We start from the raw sequence: 18,365 nt of genomic DNA, 5'->3' as shown, positions 1-18,365 counted from the left end.
GAAAGATGGGCAGTGATTGGGTCATCCTGACAGAAAGATGGGCAGTGATTGGGTCATTCTGACAGAAAGATGGGCAGTGATTGGGTCATTCTGACAGAAAGATGGGCAGTGATTGGGTCATTCTGACAGAAAGATGGGCAGTGATTGGGTCATCCTGACAGAAAGATGGGCAGTGATTGGGTCATTCTGACAGAAAGATGGGCAGTGATTGGGTCATTCTGACAGAAAGATGGGCAGTGATTGGGTCATTCTGACAGAAAGATGGGCAGTGATTGGGTCATGCTGACAGAAAGATGAGCAGTGATTGGGCCATTCTGACTGAGGGGGGGGGCTCCTTCCTCCATTGTGGTGCCAGGGACGAGAAGAGTCGAGACTGGGACGAGCGACCTTTGATCCCATGGAGCGATGGAGAGGTGAGGCGATCTGCAAGGGTGGAGGAGCGGAGGGAGCGATGTGAGGTTTGGAACCTGACCATACAGTACATTGCAGATAGGGAGGAGTAGTCTGGTGTACTGCCCTGTAGGGGGCACTCTGGTGTACTGCCCTGTAGGGGGCACTCTGGTGTACTGCCCTGTAGGGGCACTCTGGTGTACTGTCCTGTAGGGGGCACTCTGGTGTACTGCCCTGTAGGGGCACTCTGGTGTACTGCCCTGTAGGGGCACTCTGGTGTACTGCCCTGTAGGGGGCACTCTGGTGTACTGCCCTGTAGGGGGCACTCTGGTGTACTGCCCTGTAGGGGGCACTCTGGTTTACTGCCCTGTAGGGGGCACTCTGGTGTACTGCCCTGTAGGGGGCACTCTGGTGTACTGCCCTGTAGGCCAGTACCAGTGACTTGAATTTGATGATTGCCGAGATGGGAAGCAAGTGAAGGGACTGGAAGAAGGGAGTGACATGAGAGAATTTAGGTTGGTTGAACACCAGACGGGCTGCAGCGTTCTGAATGAGCTGTAGTGGTCGGATGGCAGAGGCAGGTAGCCCACCCAGAAGAATGTTGCAGTAGTCCAGGCGGGAGATGACAAGTGCCTGGACCAGGAGTTGTGTCGCTTCCCTTGTAAGAAACAGGGAGAACGTACAGGAGCGGGTAGTCGCTGCGATGTAGGCCGGTTGTCCAGGATCACCCTGTGGTTCTTAGCCGTTTGAGAGGGTAACACAGTAGTGTTGTCAGTAGAGATGGAGAGGTCTGTGAGAGGGCAGTCTTTCCCTGGGAGGAAGAGTAGCTCTGTCTTACCAAGATTGAGCTTGAGGTGGTGGGCAGACATCGATGTCTCTGAGACATGCAGAAATGCGTGCCTCAATGTGTGTGTCTGAGGGGGGCAAGTAGAGGTAGAGCGGAGTGTCGTCGGCATATTGTAGCAGTGATAGGAGAAGCCATGAGATGAGATCACATGGCCCAGAGATTTAGTACAGACGGTCTTCACGGAATTGTGTTAGGCTGCCGTTTACAGTGATGTTACAACGGCTAACAGGGCGTTCACACCATAGGACGAAGCAACGCTCAAGCAACGCTGAAGCCACAAGTTTCATTTCAGCGTCCTTGTTAACAGGCGAGGCCGTTCACACCAGCCGCGGGCGTGCCACGCTCAAGCCACGCTCAAGCTGCGCTGAAGCGATCGTTCAGGATTCCGTTCCAGTTTCCAAGCGTGAAGCTGCCATGCATGAAGTCAATGGAAGTTGTGGGCAGGGTCAAGGCACGCCGAGCGAGGCGCTGAGGAAAAGACAGTGCTTCATGTGTGACCGGTTTAGCGTGAGCTCAGCTTCAGCGTGGCTTCAGCTCTGCTTCTGTTAAGCGCGCTAAGAGGTGCCGTGGCACCACTGTAAACCATGGCCTCTTGGGGCTTATTGCTTAATTTGAAACCTAGCTTATTGTGCCCACACATGCATGTGTATGTGTGTGTGTGTGTGTGTGTGTGTGTATGTATGTATGTGCATGTGTGTGTGTTTGTGTGTGTGTGTGTGTGTGTGTGTATGTATGTGCATGTGTGTGTGTGTGTGTGTGTGTGTGTATGTATGTATGTGCATGTGTGTGTGTGTGTGTGTGTGTGTGTGTGTGTGTGTGTGTGTGTGTGTGTGTGTGTGTGTGTCTGTATGTGTGTGTGTGTGTGTGTGTGTGTGTGTGTGTGTGTGTGTGTGTGTGTGTGTGTGTGTGTGTGTGTGTGTGTGTAGGAGCCCCTCTTCGCTGCGCGGGTGGTGTATGACCTGCTGTTCTACTTCATCGTCATCATCATCGTTCTGAACCTGATCTTCGGCGTGATCATCGACACCTTCGCCGACCTGAGGAGCGAGAAGCAGAAGAAAGAGGAGGTCCTCAAGACTACCTGCTTCATCTGTGGTGGGTCTGACTGACTGACTGACTGACTGTGTGTGTGTGTGTGTGTGTGTGTGTGTGTGTGTGTGTGTGTGTGTGTGTGTGTGTGTGTCTGTGTGTGTGTGTGTGTGTGTGTGTCTGACTGACTGTGTGTGTGTGTGTGTGTGTGTGTCTGTGTGTGTGTGTGTGTGTGTGTGTGTGTGTCTGACTGACTGACTGACTGTGTGTGTGTGTGTGTCTGTGTGTGTGTGTGTGTCTGACTGTGTTTGTGTGTGTGTGTGTGTGTGTGTGTGTGTGTGTGTGTGTCTGTCTGTCTGTCTGTCTGTCTGTCTGTCTGTCTGAGTGTCTGTCTGTGTGTTTGACTGACTGACTGACTGACTGACTGACCAACTAGGAAGCTGTTTAAAGTCCCAATATGTACCTCTTTTTTTTTTACCTTACTGTAACCACTTTTAAATTATTTGGACACTTACACTGACCTCTGAAAATGCCTGTTTCCTTCAGCATGTAAACTTGTAACTCTAAAACAAGTGGAGACAACAACATTTGGGGTCACTTATTAATAACTGATGTCCCTAAAGGAAAACTGGTAGGCATACCTGCCAACACTCCCTATTTAGGCGGGAGTCTCCCGATTTTTTACCCTTTCTCCCACTGTGCTGCGTAATTTCTCTCTAATCTGCTGATTTGTAGGATAGTGTCGTGGTACCTGGCAACCCAACCCAGCCAGAGGCAGTGACGAGTGACGCACGGTGCATCACTGCGCTGAGCGCGCTCACTCAAGCAGCTCTTGAGGCGCTCTGCCATATGTGTACAGTCAAAGAGCGCTGCTCGCTTTGCCACTGGAACTGGATGAAACAGATCCCAAGAAGAAGAGATATGCTACCAAACTTCAGTCCACTTGGTGTGAGACCATCCCGTTTCTAACTCCCTCGTAACGGACAAGCCCGTCTTTTATTGTCACACGAACACCACAACACATGCATGCGGCCACAACACACTCATGCTGACGGTGGCCGGTGAAAAGTGTCCTCTGCATTTAACCCATCCAGGCTTGTCCTTTCCTCCGAGGGGCAGGCCAGGAGCAGTGGTCGCTTTCTCGTACAGTGCCCGGGGACCAACTTCGGATGTTGTCGTCACTGGTCGGATGACGATGACGATCTGATCTTCTGCATGTTTTTAGTGGGGGGGTTATATACGGAGGAACCCCCTGGGGGAGCACGGGGAGAACATGCAAACTCCACACAGAGAGAAAGGCCCTTACGACGAGATACCCCACCTGGGAAGTAGGCACTGAAGATATGGGGGGGAACACAACCACAGCGCTCACAGTGTCCCAGGCGAGAATCGAACTCAGGACCCTCTAACTGTGAGGCGACAGCGCTACCGACTGCGCCACCGTGCCCCTACACGTAACCGCTACACACATTAGCAAATACCATGAGTTTTACAAGCTATGATCATGTCGGGCGGACTTTATCATAGAACACTAGGGGTGTCACGATACACTCAGTTCACGATACGATACGTATCACGATACTGGGTTCACGATAACGATACGATACGATACGATTTTAACAATATTTTTTTAAACTTGAATAATGACAATATATGACTGTAAAAGTAGTATTTTATTTGAAATGCACAAATACAAAACATGCTGTTGTGGGAAATTGTTATTACAATAACAACTAGAAAAAACATGAGATTGGAGATAAGGCTTATCTTGAAATAGAATGAGTTACACCGTCACTTAGATTTACTTTGAACTAAAAGGTTTCTCAGCAGTATAAATTCTCATTATGCATCTTCAGTTTTTCTTCAAACTCAAACAACAAGACTTTTCTTAGTCTATTTTTTATGCATCTTCAGTTTTTCCTGTCAAGTAAACAGTTTTGCCAGAAACTCAATTGAATGGTTTCCCTCCTGTATAACTTCTCATGTGTCTCTTCAGAGACTTGTTCAACTGAACTACTTTCCACACATTGAACTTCAACAAACAAAGACATTTCTTAGTCTATTTTTGAAAAAAAAAAAAAAAAATCGCGATATGAGATTTCATCTCAACGATACATATCGTGACGTTTTACTATCGCAAAATTTCGTGGGACGATATATTGTGACACCCCTATAGAACACTGTGGGGAAATGTCATCAGCAAACAAACATGCTAAAGTTAAACATGCCAAACACAAAGAAGCCGTGGAAGAAGAGAGGAACTGCTAACATCACGTTCCTCATGAGACGTGGAAGCACAGAGGAGAACTGCTAACATCATGTTCCTCATGAGAGGTAGAAACACAGAGGAGAACTGCTAACATCATGTTCCTCATGAGAGGTAGAAACACAGAGGAGAACTGCTAACATCACGTTCCTCATGAGAGGTGGAAACACAGAGGAGAACTGCTAACATCATGTTCTTCATGAGAGGTGGAAACACAGAGGAGAACTGCTAACATCATGTTCCTCATGAGAGGTGGAAACACAGAGGAGAACTGCTAACATGTTCTTCATGAGAGGTAGAAACACAGAGGAGAACTGCTAACATCATGTTCCTCATGAGAGGTAGAAACACAGAGGAGAACTGCTAACATCATGTTCTTCATGAGAGGTAGAAACACAGAGGAGAACTGCTAACATCATGTTCCTCATGAGAGGTGGAAACACAGAGGAGAACTGCTAACATCATGTTCCTCATGAGAGGTGGAAGCACAGAGGAGAACTGCTAACATCATGTTCCTCATGAGAGGTGGAAACACAGAGGAGAACTGCTAACATCATGTTCTTCATGAGAGATGGAAACACAGAGGAGAACTGCTAACATGTTCTTCATGAGAGGTAGAAGCACAGAGGAGAACTGCTAACATCATGTTCCTCATGAGAGGTGGAAACACAGAGGAGAACTGCTAACATGTTCTTCATGAGAGGTAGAAGCACAGAGGAGAACTGCTAACATCATGTTCCTCATGAGAGGTGGAAACACAGAGGAGAACTGCTAACATCATGTTCTTCATGAGAGATGGAAACACAGAGGAGAACTGCTAACATGTTCTTCATGAGAGGTAGAAGCACAGAGGAGAACTGCTAACATCATGTTCCTCATGAGAGGTGGAAGCACAGAGGAGAACTGCTAACATGTTCTTCATGAGAGGTAGAAGCACAGAGGAGAACTGCTAACATCATGTTCCTCATGAGAGGTGGAAACACAGAGGAGAACTGCTAACATGTTCTTCATGAGAGGTAGAAACACAGAGGAGAACTGCTAACATCACGTTCCTCATGAGAGGTGGAAACACAGAGGAGAACTGCTAACATCATGTTCTTCATGAGAGGTAGAAACACAGAGGAGAACTGCTAACATCATGTTCCTCATGAGAGGTAGAAACACAGAGGAGAACTGCTAACATCATGTTCCTCATGAGAGGTGGAAACACAGAGGAGAACTGCTAACATCACGTTCCTCATGAGAGGTGGAAACACAGAGGAGAACTGCTAACATCATGTTCCTCATGAGAGGTAGAAACACAGAGGAGAACTGCTAACATCATGTTCTTCATGAGAGGTGGAAACACAGAGGAGAACTGCTAACATCACGTTCCTCATGAGAGGTGGAAACACAGAGGAGAACTGCTAACATCATGTTCCTCATGAGAGGTGGAAACACAGAGGAGAACTGCTAACATCATGTTGCTCATGAGAGGTAGAAACACAGAGGAGAACTGCTAACATCATGTTCCTCATGAGAGGTAGAAACACAGAGGAGAACTGCTAACATCACGTTCCTCATGAGAGGTGGAAACACAGAGGAGAACTGCTAACATCATGTTCCTCATGAGAGGTAGAAACACAGAGGAGAACTGCTAACATCATGTTCTTCATGAGAGGTGGAAACACAGAGGAGAACTGCTAACATCATGTTCTTCATGAGAGGTGGAAACACAGAGGAGAACTGCTAACATCATGTTCCTCATGAGAGGTGGAAACACAGAGGAGAACTGCTAACATCATGTTCCTCATGAGAGGTAGAAACACAGAGGAGAACTGCTAACATCATGTTCTTCATGAGAGGTGGAAACACAGAGGAGAACTGCTAACATCACGTTCCTCATGAGAGGTGGAAACACAGAGGAGAACTGCTAACATCATGTTCCTCATGAGAGGTAGAAACACAGAGGAGAACTGCTAACATCATGTTCCTCATGAGAGGTGGAAACACAGAGGAGAACTGCTAACATCATGTTCTTCATGAGAGGTGGAAACACAGAGGAGAACTGCTAACATCATGTTCTTCATGAGAGGTAGAAACACAGAGGAGAACTGCTAACATCATGTTCTTCATGAGAGGTGGAAACACAGAGGAGAACTGCTAACATCATGTTCCTCATGAGAGGTAGAAACACAGAGGAGAACTGCTAACATCATGTTCCTCATGAGAGGTGGAAACACAGAGGAGAACTGCTAACATCATGTTCCTCATGAGAGGTGGAAACACAGAGGAGAACTGCTAACATCATGTTCTTCATGAGAGGTGGAAACACAGAGGAGAACTGCTAACATCATGTTCCTCATGAGAGGTGGAAACACAGAGGAGAACTGCTAACATCATGTTCCTCATGAGAGGTGGAAACACAGAGGAGAACTGCTAACATCATGTTCCTCATGAGAGGTAGAAACACAGAGGAGAACTGCTAACATCATGTTCCTCATGAGAGGTGGAAACACAGAGGAGAACTGCTAACATCATGTTCTTCATGAGAGGTGGAAACACAGAGGAGAACTGCTAACATCATGTTCTTCATGAGAGGTAGAAACACAGAGGAGAACTGCTAACATCATGTTCTTCATGAGAGGTGGAAACACAGAGGAGAACTGCTAACATCACGTTCCTCATGAGAGGTGGAAACACAGAGGAGAACTGCTAACATCATGTTCCTCATGAGAGGTAGAAGCACAGAGGAGAACTGCTAACATCATGTTCTTCATGAGAGGTAGAAACACAGAGGAGAACTGCTAACATCATGTTCTTCATGAGAGGTGGAAACACAGAGGAGAACTGCTAACATCATGTTCTTCATGAGAGGTGGAAACACAGAGGAGAACTGCTAACATCATGTTCCTCATGAGAGGTGGAAACACAGAGGAGAACTGCTAACATCATGTTCTTCATGAGAGGTGGAAACACAGAGGAGAACTGCTAACATCATGTTCTTCATGAGAGATGGAAACACAGAGGAGAACTGCTAACATCATGTTCCTCATGAGAGGTAGAAACACAGAGGAGAACTGCTAACATCATGTTCCTCATGAGAGGTGGAAACACAGAGGAGAACTGCTAACATCATGTTCCTCATGAGAGGTGGAAACACAGAGGAGAACTGCTAACATCATGTTCCTCATGAGAGGTGGAAACACAGGAGAACTGCTAACATCATGTTCTTCATGAGAGGTGGAAACACAGAGGAGAACTGCTAACATCATGTTCTTCATGAGAGATGGAAACACAGAGGAGAACTGCTAACATCATGTTCCTCATGAGAGGTAGAAACACAGAGGAGAACTGCTAACATCATGTTCCTCATGAGAGGTGGAAACACAGAGGAGAACTGCTAACATCATGTTCCTCATGAGAGGTGGAAACACAGAGGAGAACTGCTAACATCATGTTCCTCATGAGAGGTGGAAACACAGGAGAACTGCTAACATCATGTTCTTCATGAGAGGTGGAAACACAGAGGAGAACTGCTAACATCATGTTGCTCATGAGAGATGGAAACACAGAGGAGAACTGCTAACATCATGTTGCTCATGAGAGATGGAAACACAGAGGAGAACTGCTAACATCATGTTCCTCATGAGAGGTGGAAACACAGAGGAGAACTGCTAACATCATGTTCCTCATGAGAGATGTGTCAGAGGCTGAGCAAGTCAACAAGGCAAATGGACATGCTATTGTCGCCAGAACGTTTATTTTTTATTTTTTTGTGATGTAAATATTAGATCATAAACTTTCACACACAAAACTTTTGATCACATCTTTTGTACATTTTGTTTAATACAATTTTATCTTATCATTATTTTACTGTGAGCAATGAATTTAACACTAATTTAAAAGTGATATTTACATCCTACATACGACAACTGTGGTGTGGATTAACAGCTAACTGGTTAGCTAAGTCTGTGGTTGTGCTGCCCCCTGCAGGTCTGGAGAGAGACAAGTTTGACAACAAGACAGTGTCGTTTGAGGAGCACATCAAGCTGGAGCACAACATCTGGAGCTACCTGTACTTCATTGTGCTGGTGAGGGAGAAGAACAGGACGGACTACACTGGGCCAGAGAGCTATGTGGCTCACATGATCAAGGTACACACATGCACGCACGCACGCGCACACACACACTCGCACGCACGCACACACACACACACACACACACACACACACACATCAGAGGATCTTTTCTAAAGCCAGAGTGAAGATATATAAGGTAAGGTATCTTAACTAAGATAAGATACTGGTATATGAAGATATATAAGGTAATGTATCTTGAAAATGGGCAGAGTGTTCCTTTAAATTAACCCACTCATATTCTGGTTTATTTCAAGAAAAACATTTCGGCTAGTGGAAATTATAATTGGCTGGTAACTTTAAAATCTAGCAGCCATATTGGCAGGTGGTCAAAAAAGTTAATTTCAAGCCCTGCAGGGAGAGCAGGTGGTGACATAGGAGTGAGTGAGAAAATGATCAAATATTGGTGTTTAAGACTGAATAATGACATCACAACTGTTAATTTAAAATGAGTTATTCCTCTAAACCTGGCTTCAAATGCCCCAAATTTTTTGCACTGGCGCCGTTCGGCCCTCAGCAAAATCTGGCCCTCTGGTAGCGAGGAAATTCTTTTGTGGCCCTCTCTATCATCAAAGTAGCCCATCCATGAGTTACGGCATGACAATATTTGTTCGGCCCCCGGCAACAATCTGGGTTTCTCATGTGGCCCCCCATGAAAAATAGTTGCCCACCCCTGTGTTATATGAAACTAGAAGACCAAACGCATCCAATGGCAAACATGTCATGCTAGCTTGTTGAGAAAGGGGCTAAATAACGCTCCAAAGTTAGTAAAAAAATTTGGCAAGGAAAAAACTGGCATGGCCATTTTCAAAAGGGTCTCTTGACCTCTCACCTCATATCTGAATGAGAATAGGTTCTATGGGTACCCACACACGTCTCCCCTTTACAGACTTTACAGATAGCACTTTATGGTAATCCCATGTAGTTTTTGGCAAAAACCATGCAGTTTTTTCATGCAGTATAAATGTGTTATTTTTGTTGTAATTGTTGTATTTGAATATTTCAAGTAGATAAAGAGATATACTTTTCCTTCGCTAACCACTTAATGTATGTGTATGTGTGTGTGTGTGTGTGTGTGTGCCTATTTGTGTGTGCATGTGCGTGTGTGTGTTTCAGAATAACAACCTGGACTGGTTTCCGCGGATGCAGGCGATGTCTCTGGTGGTAACCGACGGTGACGGCGAGCAGAACGAGATGCGGTTGCTGCAAGACAGACTGACCTCCACCATGAAGGTTGTCTCCACACTCACACAACAGCTGACCGAGCTGAAGGAGCAGGTACACGCACGCACACACACGCACGCACACACACACACACACACACGCACGCAGACACACACACACACACACGCACGCAGACACACACACACACACATGCACTTGCACTATAGCTGTGTCTCGATTCAGGGATGCAGCCTCTGAAGGCTGAAATTGAAGACCGAATGTGTCACTGCATTCGAAGGCTGAATGCGGCTTTGTTTTTCAACGTTTAGAGGATGTAACGGATCCTTCACGCCCCAACCTGGCCCAGAATGCATTAGCACCTGGCGGCAGCTATATCAGGGATTTATATATATATTAGGGGTGTCAAAAATAATCGATTATAAGATGCATCGCGATGCGGACGTGCACGATTCTGCATCGATTCACAAATGTCAAAAATCGATTATAAAAAAAAATTAAATTAAATTAAATAATCAAATAAAATATAATGGAAGTACATGCAGTTGTTTATTTTAATTATGGATCATAATACAATGCAATTCCAAATGCACTTTTATTTTAAAAGTAGCCACACAGTGAGAAAAAAGAAAGTGAGAAAAAATAAATCATGTATTGCGGAAAAAAGTGATGCATCGATTATCGATGCATCGAGATGCATCGATAATCGTAATCGAATCGAATCGTATCCCTCTGAATCGTAATCGAATCGAATTGTGAGGCCAGTGAAGATTCACAGCCCTAATATATATAAGGCATTATATTCACCTTATGTTCATAAGGTGAATAATCATAATCAATAATAAGTGGGCCAAATTCTTCCGGGTTGTGTTAACATTTCCGCTGGTCACGTCGCGGAATACAAAAGAACGTCAGAAGAAGATACAGTAGTTGTTTTTGTAGCGGACAGCGCAGGGGGTAAAACAAAGAACGTAGCCTACTACTTTGAGCTCGGTACACAGCAAGCAAGCGAGTATCCACTGTTAGCCAGGTCAGATAACGTTATCGTCGACAATGACGAGCACTTTCTTGTAAAACATACCTGGACTCCAACAAAGAAAGCTTCGGATGGTTTTCTCTCCTCCGAGCGCAGCTCGAGCCTTTTACGTCTATAAGACCCGCAGACGTTAACGTAATTCCCTGGAATGCGAGAATTAACGAGCCAGTTACATGGCGTTGCATTCTTAGACATTGCCGTTTGCTTTTATTTGGTATGTTACATACAATTGGCTAACTTATGAGTTAATTCAGAGTTAGATGATATTGGAGCAGCCGGCCTTTTTCTTTTTCTTTTTTTAGCCCGGAAGTCGTGACACGACCACACAACTGGGTCAAATGGGCGTGGCTACATAAGGTGAATACAAGTACTTTATATACAAGTACTTTATATACAAGGCTTTATATTCACCTTATTCCTGGACCTACGTTTCACCATGATTCTCAGCGGTTGCCGGTTGTCGACTTCCTGTTTAAAAAATTTTCCACTAGCAAGGAAGTGTGCGCCGCTGTCAAAGAGTGGGAACGTTTGGCTTATTTTATCCGAAATGGCTAAAAATAGTAGCGTTGTGTGGTTGCATAGCGGCAATATTTTTCAAAAACAAGGTGAATGTCAATTCACTCCTACTGTATGGGCTTATTTTAGACGAAATGGCTAAAAATAGTATGTGGTTACATAGCGGCCGCTTTTGTTTTGAAGGCTAAACGTCCAAACCGGAACTCTTATTATTTGGTCATTGAAGGTAGCTTTAGCGGTCTCTCTTTTTCAAGATTCAAGATATTGTCACTCCATTGTACAATTATGCACATGTGAAATTATTGTGCTGGGGGGCTCCATTACAAGACATAGGTAGGTACAAAGTCACAACAATTATTATGATTATTTTCAGTCTCTTTTGCTATGAACGGTCCTGGGCGGAAACAGGCAACCGGCAGCTGGAAACAGGGAAGGAGGGTGTCATGGAAGCGCCCACGGTCTCACCAGGAAACTCGTGAATACAAGTACTTTATATACAAGTACTTTATATAGCTTTATATACAAGTACTTTATATACAAGGCTTTATATACAAGTACTTTATATACAAGTACTTTATTGATTGATTGATTGATTGATTGATTGATTGATTGATTGATTGATTGAAACGATTTATTTCAAACAGTTAAAACAATACATAAAGTGAAAAAACAGTAAACATAACAGTCTAATAGACTTCATCAAAAGGAAAATACGTAAACGCAAACATAAAAAAGGTGAACTGTTTGAAAAGGGGCAGGAAGAAGCCTTGGCTTATCGAGTCCAGCCCCCCAATCATTCATAAACAAAATCATACATCCCTATATTATATGCATATCCCACCTCTCACGCTCCTCCCCACATGCTCATGCATACACATACATACATATATATGCATGTATATACACAAACGTACACAAACTTACCCATACACATACATCATAAATCCACCTACAAATCCCTATCAATACCCATTCCCAATAATACAATCCAACATTACCCCAAAAACCCAATGTTTTGATATCAACCTGTGTTGAACCAATGCATCCAAGAATCCATCCAATGTATAGAACAATTCTTTACATAATGTATATTACAATATAATTTACATCATGTACACCATATATTATACATTATATGCATAATAACCTCATTACACATACAATCATTTTTATACACATCAGACCAGGTACACCCACCAATAACACAGTAATTCTCTACCAGGAAGAAAAAAGGACATTGCCAAAAAACAGCAAGAATCCTAGTAACTCAAGATTCAATGTATTTCTTGATTAAATATTTTTTTTAATTAGATTTGAAAATAGAGATACTAGAGCTTTCTTTGATCCTGTCATCCAGTCTGTTCCAAAGAGTCACCCCATAGACTGTAATACACATGCTCTTAAGAGTAGTGCGAGCACACGGCTGTTTCAAATTATATTTACCTCTTAAATCATAACCTCCTTCTCTGTCTGCAAACATTTTTTGAATATTACCAGGAAGTAGATTGTTCCTCGCTTTGAACATAATTAGTGCAATTTTCGAATCAATCAGATCCTTCAGTTTCAATGCATTTGACTTTATAAATAGTGCGTTAGTGTGTTCCAAATAACCTACCTTATGAACAGTCCTTATTGCTTTTTTTTGCAGTGTGCCTGATGTCTGAAGGGTACTTTTATAGGTATTCCCCCAGACTTCCGCACAATAATTCAGGATGGGTAAAATAAGCGAGCAGTACAGCATGTACAGTGATTTCAGGTTCAGAATGTTTTTAGTTTTACCTAGGACACCAATATTTCTTGACAGTTTAGAGCATACAAACTTAACGTGGGGTTTCCAACATAAATTGTGGTCCAAGATTATCCCCATTATATAGCTTTATATACAAGTACTTTATATACAAAGCTTTATATACAAGGCTTTATATACAAGTACTTTATATACAAGGCTTTATATACAAGTACTTTATATAGAAGGCTTTATATACAAGTACTGTATATACAAGGCTTTATATGCAAGTACTTTATATAGAAGGCTTTATATAGAAGGCTTTATATCAGGAAAAGCACCAGTTGGCAGCTATATCAGGAATTTATATATATGCAAGGCTTTATATACAAGGCTTTATATACAAGTACTTTATATACAAGGCTGTATATACAAGTAATGTATATACAAGGCTTTATATACAAGTACTTTATATAGAAGGCTTTATATAGAAGGCTTTATATCAGGAAAACCACCAGTTGGCAGCTATATCAGGAATTTATATATATATATGCAAGGCTTTATATACAAGGCTTTATATACAAGTACTTTATATACAAGGCTTTATATACAAGTACTTTATATAGAAGGCTTTATATACAAGTACTTTATATAGAAGGCTTTATATAGAAGGCTTTATATCAGGAAAAGCATCAGTTGGCAGCTATATCAGGAATTTATATATATGCAAGGCTTTATATACAAGGCTTTATATACAAGGCTTTATATACAAGGCTTTATATTCAAGGCTTTATATACAAGGCTTTATATACAAGTACTTTATATACAAGGCTTTATATACATGGCTTTTTAAACAAGGCTTTATATACAAGTACTTTATATACAAGGCTTTATATACAAGGCTTTATATACAAGGCTTTATATACCAGGCTTTATATACAAAGCTTTATATACAAGGCTTTATATACAAGGCTTTATATACAAGGCTTTATATACAAAGCTTTATATACAAGGCTTTATATACAAGGCTTTATATACAAGGCTTTATATACAAAGCTTTATATACAAGGCTTTATATCAGGAAAAGCACCAGTTGGCAGCTATATCAGGAAATTTAGCAGGCTAAAATCTCTAAAAATATTGGCTATATTACTGTTAAAGGAAAACTTTGCCACTTTTCAACCAGCTTTGTATCATTATAATGTCAGTAATATATGCAGCTTTGTATCATTATAATGTCAGTAATACTGTATATGCAGCTTTGTATCATTATAATGTCAGTAATATATGCAGCTGAGCAGTGTTTACCTTCTCTCCATGTTTCCTGCATTGAGAAATCCCTGTTTGTCTGCTTGCAGAAACTCCGCCCCCGCCAGCTGGTATGGCTCATTAACGCTCGTTAAGGCTCTCGATGTGCCATACAGAAAACATCAAAAATATATAATCTGTAGTTGGACCAGCCACCCTCGAGCAGAACCGCAGAACAGTTCACTTCTATCTCCAAATGACCGGAAGTGCCTGGAATGAACTGCTCTCTTCGCAGAAAACATGGGGAGAAAGTAACCGTGTAGATTCATTCACAATATGTAGTCAGTTTATCCAGTTCACATAACATAACGTAGGTTCAGGATGTCTTGTAATACAGCGTAATACTAATTGTTATGCCTAATCATTACATTATACAGAACATTGCTGGTTGGCCAGCTAGCTAGTTTAGCGCATGTCAAGCTAACAAGAATAATAGTAAAGCTGTGTCCAGTACAGTTTCAAAATAAAATCCCAGAAGTAAATAGAATTGGTTAATGCTCATGGTTGCAGCCCACCTCCATTGTATTTTTGTTTTCCTCTTCTGTACCTTAATGCCATGTGTCCAGAGTAGCTCCTGCTCCAGGTTCACTCACCATCACCAAATCTGTAATAATGACATTAGTAAAGTTAGCTCAAATGCTAAGCGTTTCAAGCATGTGAATGGAAAATGCCAAATCCATTAGCGCCATACTCCGTATGACGTATAGTAAAATAAAAACACAGATGTAGGTGGTCTAAGCTAGTTTGTTAGTTGGTTAATTATTCAAGCTTTCTAGCCAAGTAGGGTCCATTTGATATATTTGGTAGTTTATTCCATGGCTTTTTCAGCCATCGTTGGGTTTACTATCCCAAACCGGGACTTCTTCCTCTCGTTTTGGACTGAGGGCAAACTCAACGCTACAGTGACTCTCTATCACCTCTTGAGGTACAAGTGCATAGGACATAGACCAGACCATCTCATTTAGCAAGTCTCGGTTCTTTGCTTGATGGACAAGCCTTTGTTGAGTGCGTCTTTCCAGTGATGCTGCCCCTGAATTGAGACACACAGTCTATGTACAATAAATGTCATAGCAATTTTTCAACTCCTTTATTCTTTGACTGTTAAAACAACTCTTCTAGTTTGCCCACAGTAACTGTTACTGCTCCCATGTTTCATGTTGCTCATCACTTAGCATGCTGAGACGCACTGCTGCTCATATGCATGCATTTCAAATGTGCCTGTTGTGTCTAAAAGCACCAGATCCTGTCACACAACAAACTCACTTGACTGTCCTGTCACAGGAGACCTAAGCTATGAACTGGCAAATCGTTTCACGCCTCCAAACACGTTTAGAAAAAAATAACTACATTCATGAAAAGACTGCATGGCATGATCAGAATGAAATTCACAATAATAATGATTAATGATCTGATCAATAACACATATAAGCAGTTAATTGCTTCTATGAGTAATGCTAAGTGAAGTCCTGTCCCTTCCTCCGGCTGGCGCGGCGCGGGGGAGCGAGGCATGGCGGGGAGTTAGGAGCGGCGTTCTCCCTGCAGGCCGAGCCGACGAGCTGCCTCATCGCTCCGGGTAAACGAAACTAACATGTACGCCAATGTTGTCGGGAGGTGCTAACCCTACACACCACCTGCACATACAGTGATTTGTATTCCTTTTCAAAGATTTGTTTGCAACCTCCACATTAGCAGCAAATATGAGCTACTATTTTTTTTTAAAAAGGCCCGTTAACTATGCTAGGCTAACTAATCACGGATCTCTGAAGCTAACAGGCCTGTGTAGCTGTAACCGCATTTTCAACAACAAAAAAGTTCTGAAAACATGTTAGAGTGTATTTATTTGATGACAGAAGAAGCCTATTAGTAAAATAAGTATTTTTTATTCTATTTTCTATCTATAGTCTTTAAATTGTCCTCTGACAGAACCAATCACTTTCTTGCCCACCACTGCAAGCACCACATGGCAACACAAGTTACGCAGTGAGGGTGATGACAGTGAGGGTGATGACAGTGAGGGTGATGACAGTGAGGGTGACGACAGGGGTATTGAACTCTGAACAGGAACGTATATTTCAAAGTACAGCCTTGTTTTTCTGCACACTGTCAGCAGCAACAAGGCATTATGAGACATATCAGTATGTCTACATCGGGCAGCACTGAGAAACCCTTGCCAGTAGTATACATCAAGGCTTTTTTCACATAAACAAATTCAACATAATATACAGTGGAAACTCAATCATTAATTAATCAATCAATTAATTAATTTAATTAACTAAGTATGAGTAGTAGTGCTGGTTTAGAACAGAGCACAAGCCTTTTCTCAGCGTGAGCTTTGATTCATGAATAGTGCTGGACGAAATAACGAACAACTAACGAACAAATAATTTTGAACGAGTCATTTTGAACGAGTCATTTTGAACGAGTCGGCTCGAAACAGTCTCCAGTGGAGCGTTCTGCTTCCGCACACTCCAAGTTTCCAACAAAGCTCATTGAACAAGTTGGGCTAGTTGACTTTCTCCACCCGCTCTCTTTCATGCCTGCACTAATCACTTCTGTAGATTATGGAAGAACGCTGCACTGAGCCACACAAACACTGTCCATGATCGCCATCGCCAAGCACCTTCACAAACAAAGACAAAAGGCCTGATTGAAATTGGCCCCTATTATAGCAATAGTGGACTAGATAGCCATGTTTTACTAGTGTCTGAATTCTCAACTGTTAATTAGATTCATTATAGTCCACTATGAAATACCCACAATGTGCTGCAATTTCTAGTGAACAGCGAATGCAGCCTACCCTACATTTTCTCCCGTTACGTATACCACAATGCAATGGGTGTGTTCAGGTAGTGTCCGAAACTTTGTTTAATCTTCTTCTTCTTTTCTGTGGTGTTTTACGGCAGTTGGCGTCCTTTAAGTTGCATTACTGCCTCCTTCCTTTGATCGTTTTACATAGTTCACTATATGATAAACACTACATAAGGAATAGTGAGTGAGTGAGTGAGTGAGTGAGTGAGTGAGTGAACCATTCCGAACATGCTCAGGGCTAAAGACATCTCATTTGTGTTGTTGAGTGATCCAGAAAAAAAACAAAAATCAAAAGTGATATTGAGTTACTGGTCCAAAATGAACAAAAATCAACAAAAAGACTTGAACTGCCCAGCACTACTCATGGATGTGTTGACATATACATCCCCAAGAGTGTGGACTGACTTGACTTCCTGTTTCCTGTAGATGACGGAGCAGAGGAAGAGGAGGCAGAGGATGGGCTTCGCCGACGTCCAGGCGGGAGCCAGCGCTGCGCTGCCCCCTAGTGCTGCAGGAGGAAACCACCAGATCAACAAAACATAAGGATAGGCTGCTGACTAACACTTAAACTGTAGACTTGAATATATCCATCTAGTGCCATAAGAGGAAAACAGCAGATCTACCACACATTCATAAATGGTTCACAACAAGAACCACATCTGTAAACCATAAGTCTAGACTGTCCCATAATGCCACAGGGGAAATATCCAGATGGTCAAAACATAAGGATAGATAAAACGCTAGAGCTTTAAAACAGAGACAGACTGATGTACTTCCCCTTTAAAGGAGAATTCAAATTTTTTACAACCGTATTTCCAGCTGGATTTATGTTTTACAAGTCACCCTGGACATACATTTCTGAAAATGAAGGATTATAGAGTTAGAATGTGCCGCGCAATGGCCGTAGGGGCACCTGCTAACCGTGTAACCGTTCAGGGTGTTGTGCGGCGCGTTCTAGCTCTATCAGCCTTCCTTTTCAGACATTTCTGTTCAGGGTGACTTATAAAACATAAATCCAGCTGGAAATAAGGTCCAGATTGTAAAAAATAAAATAATTATCCTAAACTCTTTCATTAAGAATTTTTTTTTTTATTCTTATAGAAACGTTTGGTGCTGCACCTCCTTGTTTAGTCTGCGCTGAC

The 18,365-nt window shown here is 42.6% G+C and overlaps 1 protein-coding gene across 1 annotated transcript in view; it reads left to right on the top strand.

Moving 5' to 3' along the window:
* Window positions 1-18,143, top strand: part of itpr3 (inositol 1,4,5-trisphosphate receptor, type 3) — a gene marked incomplete at its 5' end in the record, with an annotated part of 192,045 nt that extends 173,902 nt beyond the window's left edge. The window contains 4 exons of the mRNA XM_083657123.1: window positions 2,164-2,329; window positions 8,505-8,665; window positions 9,764-9,925; window positions 17,650-18,143. Of these exons, the coding sequence (XP_083513249.1) occupies window positions 2,164-2,329; window positions 8,505-8,665; window positions 9,764-9,925; window positions 17,650-17,766 (606 nt within the window). The 3' untranslated portion in view covers window positions 17,767-18,143. The remainder of the gene's footprint in view (window positions 1-2,163; window positions 2,330-8,504; window positions 8,666-9,763; window positions 9,926-17,649) is intronic.
* Window positions 18,144-18,365: the final 222 nt, after the last annotated feature.

Source organism: Poromitra crassiceps (assembly GCF_964638095.1).
Source record: "Poromitra crassiceps genome assembly, chromosome: 20".
Lineage (NCBI taxonomy): Eukaryota > Metazoa > Chordata > Actinopteri > Beryciformes > Melamphaidae > Poromitra > Poromitra crassiceps.
This window is presented reverse-complemented; position numbering and strand designations above follow the sequence as displayed.